Source organism: Eumetopias jubatus, unplaced genomic scaffold, assembly GCF_037043125.1.
Source record: "Eumetopias jubatus isolate StellerSeaLion01/CBP00866 unplaced genomic scaffold, mEumJub1_p1.0 scaffold_9, whole genome shotgun sequence".
Classification (NCBI taxonomy): Eukaryota; Metazoa; Chordata; class Mammalia; order Carnivora; family Otariidae; genus Eumetopias; species Eumetopias jubatus.
In genome coordinates this window covers 119,272,570-119,284,634 of record NW_028274815.1, presented here as the reverse complement: position 1 = coordinate 119,284,634, position 12,065 = coordinate 119,272,570, and the positions used below count along the sequence as shown (strand labels likewise).

The following is a 12,065-nucleotide window of genomic DNA, read 5'->3' as shown; positions in this document are numbered from 1 at the left end:
AAAACACCCACGGTTCTTAATTGTACTTCCCCATTTGCTGGCAGTTTCCCAAGAGCATCCCCATCAGCAAGGACTTAAACTGTGATAGTGAAACTGGGCAGCGGGGCGGCCGGGCATGGGGACAGGGCTTTCAGCATCACCTAGGAGAAGCTCTCACAGGGAAGGGCCTGGTCCTTCCCAATCCCAAGCAGGTGTGAGAAACACAGCTGCCTCGGTGAGTTACTGCTAGCGATGAGAGCACGCTGCCCTACTCGGGGTGGTGGGCTAAGAAACCCCAATCCAGGATTGTCTCAGATCTCAGGGTCTGTGCTTTGTGGAACTTGTTTCGTTTCCCCAGAGACACTTCTTAGCATTCATCTCTTGTTCCATTCAGCAAGTACTCTCTGAGTGCCTGCTATTTGCAAGGCTTGATTGTAGATATCTGGGTGATACATGAGCCGAGTGTCTTCCCTTTTATGGAGGCTCTGTAGCAGCTGTGTCCACACCGTAGTCACTGAGATCACCAGCGTGGGAGTCAGACCTACCTACCTGAATTCACATCCTGGCTCTTCCTCTCTGACCTTGAGCAAGTTACTTCATCTTTTGAAGCTTCTGCTGCTTCTGTAAAATGGATATGATGGTACCTACCTCGCTGGGTTCATGATTATAAATATGAAACAGTTAGCATCAGGTATGGCGCACACACATTCACTCGTTCGTTCACCCAGTGTTTATTGTGGACTGCTGTAGGTCAGGCAGAGGGTGTACAGAAGGAAGTGAAGCAGGCATCCCTGTCTTCATGGAACTTCCTCTCTCTCGTGGGGAGATAGACAAACACACACCTAGAAAGTGAAGAAATCTCTGAAGATAATAAGCAGGTTCTGTGATAGATAATCATAATTCACCCATCCAGTGAACGTGCATTAGGAGCCTACACTATACCAAACTCCGTTGAAGAAGACAGAGCTTATGCCCTGATTTCGGCTAGGTCGCTGGGGGAGGCCTCTCCCAAGGTGGTGATACTCGAGCCAAGACTTAAAGGCTGAGAAGGAGCGAGCCATACGAAGGGGCAAAGGCAAGGAGAGGACGTCTTAGGCAGAAGGAGGAAATGTCTGTCTTGGAATCAGTGGCATCTGACATAACTTGCCCAAGTGGTGACAGAACTCACACGCCAAGCCAGTGATAACAGCGCCATTTCCGGTGGGTGGCTCTGCTGTCCGCTATGTGCCGAGGTTTCTCTTCCTCTCCTGCCTGCCTGTTCCCCTCACAGGTGGGCCCTCTTTGGTTCTTTGTTGCTCTTCCGGTCTCAGTGTGACCAGCACATAGTAGGTGTCCAGCAGGGTTTACCGCTCGATGAGCAGACCTCACCCTATCTGACTCAGCCGTGTACCCTCCCCTGGTCTGTGAAGGCCAGCCCGTCTCTGGGAGGAAAGGCCCACTGGTCATCGTCGTGACCCCTGCCAGGGACACCGAGGCAGGCCAGTAGTCTCCCTCTGAACTGCAGATCAGGACACGTATTCTTGCGGAGGGTGAAAAATCCAGTTTACATCTAGGCCACTCCAAACCTTTCTTCCGAGGTGGACCTGTAGCTCGGCTGCTTGGCTTCTCCATGTAGAAGAAAGAGAACGTGATCTCACCCGGCCTCTCAGCGTCCTCCCCTCCCTATCTCCTGTCTCAGCCAGTGGCGCCTGCATCTGTTCCGTGGCTAAGCCTGACTCCAGACAGCCCCTTTGGATACCTCTCTTTATTGCCCCGACATCGGGGGGCCGTCAGCATCTACACACCTCATATACGCATTCCAGTATATACACACTCCCAGGACAGACCTCAGACCCCTTCACCACTCTCCCACCACCCTGTGGCTGCATCCCTGTCCCCTCCTGCGGGCACGTGCCTGCTTCCTAAGGGACCTGCTCATATCTCTCTCCTGCTGCAGGCCCCTCCCCCACTCAGCAGCCAGAATGACCTTTTTCCCCAACATGAATTGTATCATGGCACTTTCCTGCTTAAACCATTCTGATGGCTCCCCATTGCACTTAGTACAAAATAAAAAATTCTAACGTGACACCGTCACGGTCTAGCCCCTCTTCCCCCTCCTGTGTCACACTGCATGCCGCCCTGCTTCAGTTCCCTAAGCCTACAAGCCGCCCCCTCCTCTGAGGCCTGGCTGCCGTTTCCACCTCTAGGAACTTCCAGGAACACTCTTCCACGCTTCCCGTGACCACCTCCTACTCTGCTGAAAGCACATCCTCTCTTCTTTCAGGTCTTGGACGTGCTGGATTTGTGTGTCGTTGTTCTGCAGTCCCACGAGAACCAGCTCCTTCCCTTGGCTCATCGGGCCTGGCCCTCACTCGTGCACCGACTCACCAATGATGACCCCCGGGTGGTGCTCAGAGCCTTCAAGGTACTGTGCTGACGCCCCACCACTGCCGCATGGGTGGGGGCAGCTGACACCGAGGGCGGCTGTGTCTCTGGGGATTCGTGCTCGTTTCAGCTGATCCTTGAAGAAAGCATAGCAAAATCAGAAAGGCACAAAGGAGAAAGTAGGAGTCAGTCTCCTCTTGAGTTAGAAGCAAAAGGAGCTAGCAGGTGGAAAGGACTGCCGGTGTTTATCAGGCACCCACTGTGTGCTTGGCACTTCCTCACACATGAACTCATCTCCTCCCAACAGCTTTGCAAGGGAGCTACTGTTCTCCCCATTTTTGACAGGGGTGGAAATAGGCTCAGAGAAGTTCAGGGATTTTCTCAAGATCACACAGCTAGTAAGTGATAGAACCCAAATCTGTGAGTTTGTGCCTATGTTCTTTGCACTACACAGGAGTCAAGGTGAAGGGGCCCAGGTTCTAGCAGTGGGCATCCTCTGCGCATCCAAGTGACTTTGGGCAAAGCCCATGACCACCCATTTTCAAGTTGGCCTTAGGAACATGTGTTCCACCTTCCTCATAGTATTGCTGACAAGGATAAAATGGGACTGTTTGGTGAAATGCTTTGAAAAGTTAAAAACCATATATATATATATATATATATATATATATATATATATATATATATATGTCAGGTATTCTCCCTTAGTTTGGCTTATATCGGCACATGCATTTTGGCTTATTTATTTATATTCTTCCTTTTCCTGAAAAGCACTTATGGCAACTTATGGAGATATGTTTCCCAGGGCAAGCTAACATAAATTAGGAGTAGGCAAGCACAATGAAGCAAAGAAAAAAGATGTGTAGGGACATAAAATGAAGCCAGGATTGCAGCTGGTATACTTGGCAAAACTATTTTGGTTTTCTATAAGATTCTTCAGCATATACTGGACCAAAATAGGAGCTTACATTTAAAACATAAAATTGTTAATATTTTTTTCCAAAGCAAAATATACAAAATCACACACACCTACACCAAGGGGAGGAGGGAGGCTGGGGGAAGGGGAGAAGGAGGGGGCTCTTGCTAAATCTTACTCAGATGTGCTGCCTTCCTTTATGGAAATTAATAGGTAATCTGAAATGACAGCAGGCTTAGCAAAAGGAAAAAATAGAAAGACGTGTGCACTGTAACTGAGGCTGCTTTTCCACCCCCAGACACCCTGGTGACATCCGAGGCCTGGAAGGCCTTGTGCAAGCCAGCTGAGGGCTCTGCAGTAAGGGCCTCATTCTCTACAAAGCCGGCAAACTCCCCGTGCTGGTTATGCCTTGCTTACCAATTTTTAAAGAAATTCCTATTATTCTGTATATTCAGTCTCGTGCAGCGGGGCAAAACATTTCAATATGTTCTGCTAGAGAAAGTTTAAAAACGAGACATGCCAAGAAACTGCCTGTAGTGGAAGATGGGACAAGGGTGGCGTATGTGGGGATGGTGCCATGGGACAGGAAGGGCTCTGCCAGGGCCCTGACCACCGGGTCCTCGGTCGAGGGGCCAGGGGCAGCCACTGCCCTCCCAGGGCCTTCACGCAGCAGCAGCTGGGCCTCACTGTTTGTGTTTGTTCAGCTCGCTAGAGTTCAAAGCACAAGTCTTTTCTCAAGGGATGTTAGGAAGAGTCAAGAGATAATCTATGTGAACTGCTTTAAGCTCTCTCTCTCTTTTTTTTTAACCAAAAAAGGGAGGAAAATCAAGGTATTAATCATATTATTCATCCAACCCAAGATTCCTTTGAATTATTCCCCGTGTAATCTGTATTTATGGATAGAAGCAGCCATGCCTTGGGAGCAGAGACCTCCGAATTCATAACTGTCAGAATCACAAACCATGGGCAAGGAATTAACAGCAGTAATTCTGTTTTTTTTTTTTTTTCCTAAGAAGAAATTGAATTACCAGACATTCCTTAGCTCTGTGCTGCCTTGGTGATGTGCAGTCACCAGACCCGGGGCTGTTTCTGCAGGTCTTGCGTACCCTGGGCAGCAAGTGTGGTGACTTTCTGAGGAGCCGCTTCTGCAAAGACATCCTGCCCAAGCTGGCTGGCTCCTTAGTCACCCAGGCTCCCGTCAGTGCCCGGGCTGGACCAGTGTACTCGCACACGCTGGCCTGCAAGCTGCAGCTGGCCGTTCTGCAGGGCCTGGGCCCCCTCTGCGAGAGACTGGACCTCGGTAGGTACCGGCCACCCTCCCCTGGTGACATGCACCCTGCGCGCGGTCTCGCCACCACCGTGACGCCTGGCGCCCCCAGTCATGCTCCCTCCTCTCCCTTCGTGTGTACGTCCTTCAGTCTTACTTTGGCCTCATTTTCCCACCCATCTTGATGTGTTTTTCTGACTTGCGGGGTGGAGTCAAGAGCCCAGGGCCTCTCGCCTAGCTGTTCTAGGCTCACCAGACAGCAGTTGCTTCCTGCTTGTCCCAAATGAAGTCTGAGGGCCGATGCTTGTTTTGTTTTTCCTCTCCGCAGGTGAGGGTGACCTGAATAAAGTGGCTGATGCCTGCTTGATTTACCTCAGCGCCAAACAGCCCGTGAAATTACAAGAGGCTGCCAGGAGGTACGTCTGCTTGATCACCCGCATCTCTTTACGTTTGCTCTAAATTATAGATGATTTGCTAATGGCGAGCAGAGTCAAGGCATCTCTGTTCTTTTCTCTCTTTGCTCTTCTTGGCGGGTTAAGATGGTTTCTTTAACTGAGCCAACTCTAGAGATGGTATTTTTACTAGAGGCATTTCTCTTTGCAAGTAACCTTTTCCTCTGCTGCAGTGTCAGCAGCAATTCCAGAGGGGCAAAAAGCAGAAAGATGGCGTGCCGAAGGGGACAAAGCACCCTCCTGGGAGAAGGGAGATCTGCTTCTAGGCCCTACTCTAGTGACCAGGTGACTCTGGCACCTGTCTGGACTGCAGCTCCTTCGTCTGCAAAGCATAAGCATTGGGTTGCTGATCTGGCACACCTTGACTCCACAGAGCATCTCAATGGACGTCAGGTGTTCTAAACCCTCACACATTGTACACAAAATTGGGTGTGTACAAGCGGACACTTAAATTCCTTTTTCTAGATAGAGTCCACAGCATTCATCTGATTATAGTAGGCGTCGGTGAATCGAGAAACATATAGAATCGCTGGACTAATGGCCTAAAGGGCCTTTTCCAACTTGGAAGTTAGGTGATTGTAACTTCCAAGAGTTTTGCTTATTCTCAAATAGCTGTGCCACCGCTCATGGAAGAAGCTATGTCTGGTTCCTTGAGCTCCAAAGGATTTTTCTCAAAAGCTAAAACTCTGAGCACAGCAGCATTCCCCAGACTTGAGACCAAAAATGCACTGTGGCCCCCTTGCCCCAGCTGGATGGAGAGCTGGGGCAAGGGGGCCAGAGTGGACCTGCCATCCCCCCAGGGGTCTACTCCTGGAACAAAAGTTAGCTTCCCTGGCCTGGCACTTTGTACTGCCCTGGGTGCTGCGGCTCCATGGCCCAGAGCAAATCAGCAATCCCTCCCACTTCTTAGTCTTCTAGAAATGAGTCCCTGATCTTCCTTGGTGGGGTAGGAGTCCTCTCATTCCCTGGAGGCCCGCAAGGCCGCTCAGACTATGAGATGAGGAAGCTACTTGCTCCCTTATAAACCTTGCACTCTCTGGGAGTGATGGAAATATCCTTTTGAATTGATTTATTGTCCTTTGCAATTTTTTTGCTCTTGATTTCCCCAGTTCCCTTTTTTCTTTCTGTCACTTTCCCGTCACTTCCCCTAGGCCTAGAATCAGTCATGGTTTCTCGAGCACAGGGGCGCATCCCAACCAGCTTCTTATCCTCAGACATTCTTGTTCCTTAAAGAACCAACTTAGGGTGAAAATAGTCCTCCCCCGGGCAGCGTTCCTGAAGCTGCTCTCATGCTGATTTCAGGTACAACTCGAGAAGGTAATGAATTCATCTTGAAGTAAATTCTCTGTATGCCTGTTACAACCAAGAGTCACAAAGATCTGACTTTCGCATTTTCTGTCCTATTCTACTTTTCCTGCAGCCACCACATACCCGTCCTTCAGGTTTAGACCCATCAAACAAGCTAATATTCGCCATTCATTATCTTTTCATTTCTAATTTTCTTTTGTGCCGCTAAAAGCAATTAAACCTGGAATTGGACCTTGCTGAGTCTTGAGTTGGTATTCAGGGTGCCTCTGGAGGAGGAAAATGCAGCCAGACCACTTGACTGCAGCGCCTTTGTTTGCTCTTGCGCATTCCATTCGGGGTTGAGTCAGATGACCTCCCTCTCGCCAGGCTGGGAGGGGAGGAAGTGCAAGGTTGATTGGTTCACAAGCACATCATCTGCAAACTTATTTTGAAGTCAAGGGAAAAAAACCAGCGTTGTCCTTGATCAGGAGCCGATTTGGCATCTTGATTCAGAAATTAATAAGCTCCGTAAATGGGAAAAGAAGCCTGAGACAATAGGAAACCTGGTCTCTTTGTGAGCCTCATTACTGAAGGAAGAGAGGGAGGGGGGTGCGTACTGAAAGCCTACGGGTGATGTCGCCTTCTGCTCCCTCATCACCAGGTCCCCTGGCTCAGGGAGTGGCTGCACCTTCCAGCAGTTGTTTGTCCTTCACTTTCCTCTTTCCCTCATGCCCCACATCCATTCCAGAAGGGAAGCCGGTCTACCTGACTTACAGAATTTCTTCAGACTATCCGCATCTCCTCGCCGGCCCCCTTCCCCCACTCCTGTCCCTGTGTATTCTCCACTCAGCAGGCACTGACACCCGCCACACACACATGGGAGAAGGGAAGCCTGTTGTGTTTGTTGCCAGGGCCCAAGAGGGAGCCCTGTAGCTAAGCGTTCCGAAGAACCAGTGAGAGCCAGAGCTGTCCACAGATGCCCCAACTTCCTCAGAGCTAGTGAGTTGCCGATGCGAGGTGGACGCCCCCTCCATCTGACAGGGCCCTCTGTCTGACAGGGCCCTCCGTCTGACAGGGCTGGTGAGGGAGCAGTGAGGGCCGGTGTCTGCTCTGAAAGGAGATGGGTGAGCAGCCGTGTGAGGGGTGGACGAAGTTTCCTTCTACTGTACCCTTCTAGGTTCTTTGGCTGGTCTAATAATTGACGTAAGATAGATTAGCGGGAGAAAACCGCGTTTTTTTTTTATTTCATACCTAAGGGCACCTTATAAAAACATGAGACCCAAGGTCAGGTGGGGCAGTTGAGGCTTCTTTGCCATCCTGGAATGGCAAAGGAATGGCATAGGGGCCTGGGGCTTCACAGGGGGAGGAGGGTGATTCACAGGACCTACAAAAAGCAGGTGTTTGGTAATTCGATGTTTGCCCTGCCATACGCATAGGTTATTCAGATGAAAAGTTATCTCTGGTGATAGCTCTCTTTTTGGAGCAGGCCCCCTATTCAAATTCTTCCAGGTAGTTAATGGAGGAGTAAGAGTTTTTCTTGAATCTGCTGAGTCTTGATTGCCTCCAGCTCAAGTCAGTCCACACGCCAAAATGGCATTTTTGGGGGCAGTCTACTCTGCTCCCCTTCACGTGTCTGTGGGTCTGGCAGGTGGGGGCTGGAACCTCTGAGGGGCGGCCTCCCTGGCGTTGGCAGGGAGACAAACTCAGCAGCTCCATGAAAGTTCCTCTTTGTGTGCATTACCTCCTTCCTGTTTGCTTCTCCTGGCTCCAAAGAATGACCAAGCCTGTGTTTGCTTTTTTAATTTGTCATATTAAATAGAGCCTTTGTGGCAGGCTTTTACATCCAGGCTGTAAACTCTAGAAATGGAAATTGATCAGGGGGTGGTTGATATAACCAAGGCTGTAAATGCTAAGAAGAGAAATGCCATTCCAGTTTAATGCTTTTATCTAGCGAATGTGCCTTGTTAGGAGGGGCATAAATCTTGCAACTTGGGGGAGGGGCGGGGGGTAGGGGTAGGATAGAACCTCGCTGTATGTTACCACTAGGTGTCACTGTTAACTGGCTATGCAAGAAAAATACCAGCTCCCCCAAAGTCCATCTAGTTAAATAACTTCAATGGATAACAAACAAGAAAATCCTATTTGGGGTGTGGGAGGAGGGGTCAACATACCACAAGGTTGTAAACCAGGCAGGGTCCCTGAGGGTAAGCATTAGATTATAAAGAACAGGTCAGCCATGCCCCCACCTCAACCATGGCAGAGGCCCACTCAACTGATTGAAATTCCCGAGTAGCCCTGGACGCCTCTGAGATCTCTCCCAGCATGCAGTGGGCCTCCACAGTTCTGTGCATTTCTGACCATGGAGCTCTTCCTTCTCACACATGAAAGGAATCTGAGATGAGAGCACATACCCCAAGTTTCTGTGTTTTTCCTTAAAGCCAGTAAATGCTGTCAGCTTGATTCAACTCAACTCCGTTGAAACCACACTCCTTGGGCCTATCTCTGAGCAGCCTCTGAGGCTCCCTGTCTTTTGCAGGGAGGTCTTAAATCATCCAATAAGCCTTTCACCCTGGGGCTAAAGGGAACAAACGAGGCAATACCTGTTTTGAAAAAGAAGTCCATGCTCCACAGGTCTCATGATGGAAGAACAATGCTTTTAGGCCCCTTGGTCTCCGCCCCTAGGCCTGCCTCCACCTGCCAACCCCATGACCCAGGTGGGGACACAGGGTGCCAGCAGATAGTGACTGGCCGGTGCCCCTTTTGGTTGTGCGGGTACTGAATGCTACAGTCCTCCTCAGTGTGGTGGTGGCTGGGGAGGGCGTGCTATGGCCGGGGGCTCCCTCCCAGCTTCCTCTGCCTAGCCATTGTATACAAGGGCAGAGGACCCAGCCTTGGACAAACCTAGGTTCAGACCTTACTGGCTCTGTGACTTTGAGCAAATGACTTCGTTTCCTTGTGTCTTGTGTCCCTCCTCTGTAAGCTAAGGGTGGTGGTAAATGAATTGCATTTCTCTTTGAGGGAGGCCACTCAGCGAGTCCAATCGTTCTCCTGACCAGCCAAGGAGCTGCGATGTACCAGGCACTGTTCTAGGCACTGAAATGAGAGGAGTCCTCTGCCCTCACAGGACTTGTGCTCTGGAGGGGTATTTGTGTGTGTGCACACCCCTATGAGGGATGTATGTAAAATATGAGATGCAGTATGTACATATCATACGAACATCTGTGCACTTGGGCATGGTGTGTCTTACTGGAAGTCTGCTTCATTTTCACTGAACTCTGAAGAGAGTTTTTCACCCCGGAATGATCTTTTCATGTTAATTGTGCCACCTCCCCCTACCACCCTCTGCATGAGAAGTCGGGACCAGGTTTCAAGGTTCATTTACTGGCTGACTTCCCCACTTTCTTTATAGCAGTAGGATCCCAGCCCATCAAAGAACCAGCCGGTGCCTTCAAAGCCTGGACGAACACGGAGTGGCACGGGCTCATTCATTTCATCCCCGTCAGAGCCCGGCTCCTCTCTTTACCCATACATGGGCCTTTTATATTTGAACAGATCAGGAGCCACAGAGGTGATCTGTTAGTTCAGAGGAGCTTGAAATTGGTAGCTCATCCCCTCAAATGTTGTGGGCACTTTGTTTAGCTTGGGCTGCAAAGCTGTTTTCCCCTTGGATCACACCCAGCATGGAAATGAGGGCACTCCTAATATTTTTCCTTTTGACATTTGATTAATAGTTGACAAATCCAGACCCAAGTAGTTAGCTTTCCTATTATCCATCTTTTGACAGGCATTGCTGCTTTTCTTTTCCAGGCTCATTGTTCTAAAAATACACTCAGATCTGAAGCTGTTCACTGTGCATATACAGGCATGATTTCCTGGTGTCAAAGATAAGACATCTGCCATGCAGATTATAAACAAAGTGGGTTGCTGGGTTTCAGATCTGAAGGCAGGGACCTCTGTGCTACTTAAGCCAAATGCTACCTGTCCTTCCCCTGCTTCCTTGGTGCTGTCCTGTGATTGATAATCTACCGGGGTCAACCATATTACCACCCAGAGGAAAGGCAAGTGTGGGGCGTGCCTGCGCATCTGCACTCCGCACTGGGTTGGGATCCAGGATGCGCTTGATGCTCCAGGGAGCAGGACCACCTGCACAAAGTAGATTTCACATGTCAAAAGCCTTGGCAGACCACAGGGTACCTGTTTCATCACTTTGCGGGGTCAGTGGTCTGTCCTGAGCACCTGAGAGACCGGTGTGAATGTCATGGTCCCAGGACCGAGTAAGGTAGCCAGGAAAATGGCCTTTATTATCTTATTATATGTGTGTTTATTCACAAGATTTTTTTTTTTTTATTAAGAAGCCAAGTACTGTGTTGAGAGTTGAAAGATTGCAAAAATGAATACCAAGTTAGAGGGGCCTCGTGTGGCTGCTTGGTGGCGGCATAACCCTGGGCCAATCAGTTTACTTCTCCAAGTCTTGGCTCCCTCATCTGCAAGACTAGAGTGAGCATATCTGTTATCTTCCACCTAATCAAATTATTGCCAGGATTCAGTAAACTCATGCATATTATTTTTCAGCACAAAATGTCAGTACAGAGGAAAAAGTCAGTAGTGGTTGTTAGCATCATTAACTTCCTCCTGTTTCCAAAAAAGACCTGGGTCATCTTATCAATTAAGTGTATGCAACAACAACAACAAAATAATAAGGGGAAAAAAAGGTGAAGCCAGGGTTGAGGTTAACATATGAAGTGCACACCTAGAGCTCTGCACCCTTGCTGGAGATGAGCCTTCAGTGTGGCCCTCATCTTCCTCACAGACAGAGCAAAGAGAGAAAGGCATCTATGGTGCAGCTTCCCAGCATCCCCGAAATAAGAAAAGAGAGCTTTGCAGAAAGGGGCACAGCTTTCCTTGGTTCCGAACCCTAAGAAAATTTCTCCATGGGTCATCTTAGAAGAACACTGGGTACTGTTGTGACTAATGTCTCTAATGTCCTTGCAGTGAATACACAAGTACGCTTTCTAGAGCTGCTGCTTCCCCGCATCCATCAGCAGAGGCTGCTGGCTTAGTGCCAAAGTGTGGGTTCCAGGAAAACAGACTGGGGGGAGGGGGACCAAATAGGTAGGTTGCTACAAAGATGTCTTTATCTTCAAGGGTATGCACCTTTTTGGCTAGAGGGTGGGTGTGGAGCAGGAAACGCTGCATGTGGCCTGAGTCAGCCCCCCCTCCCCGGGTGCTCTGGCACAGGGCTGCTTTGAAATCTGCGCCTAGCAGCATCCTGGCTGGGGAGGTTGGCGGTGGGTGGGTTCTAGGCCTGTGGGAGGCCTGGAGGCAGGAGAGGCTGCCAGATGGAAGGGGCTGCTTTTAAATCCTGCCCCAGTGGGATTTAAACCCTTCTAGGTTCTGGCTTATTTTTGAATTGTCTGTAACAGATTGGTCCTCTCAGTGCCATATCTTTTTAAATATGCACAAAGCAATGGAGTCATTCCACTGCATTTATGATACTTTGTCTTGTGGTACTTTAGGGGTGCGATTAGCATCGTAAGCTTCTACTGGTGTTTATGGTTTTAAATCCTGTTCCTGGTGCATTTAAATATTTTTATTATCGGTCTCTGTGTGAGTATGCGAGATGGGAGTTAGATCGATAGATGAATGGTTTTGAACAGGTAAATATAGTTAAGTCTAACAAGTATGTATAGCCGCAGAGGTAATTGGTAGTATTTATTTGGAGAGTAAATCGTTGCTCCAAGTCATAATCCTCCATTTCCAACATTTAGAAACAAAAAAACGACCTCCTCGCAGGAGAAGA

General features: G+C 49.2%; 1 protein-coding gene across 2 annotated transcripts in view; it reads left to right on the top strand.

Annotated features, from left to right (window-relative positions):
- The window catches only part of TTI1 (TELO2 interacting protein 1), a 44,423-nt gene that overhangs the window by 26,756 nt on the left and 5,602 nt on the right, over positions 1-12,065 (top strand). For both annotated transcript variants that reach the window (XM_028118763.2, XM_028118761.1), the window contains exons 5-7: positions 2,243-2,383; positions 4,355-4,559; positions 4,855-4,942. In XM_028118763.2, the coding sequence (XP_027974564.1) occupies positions 2,243-2,383; positions 4,355-4,559; positions 4,855-4,942 (434 nt within the window). The remainder of the gene's footprint in view (positions 1-2,242; positions 2,384-4,354; positions 4,560-4,854; positions 4,943-12,065) is intronic.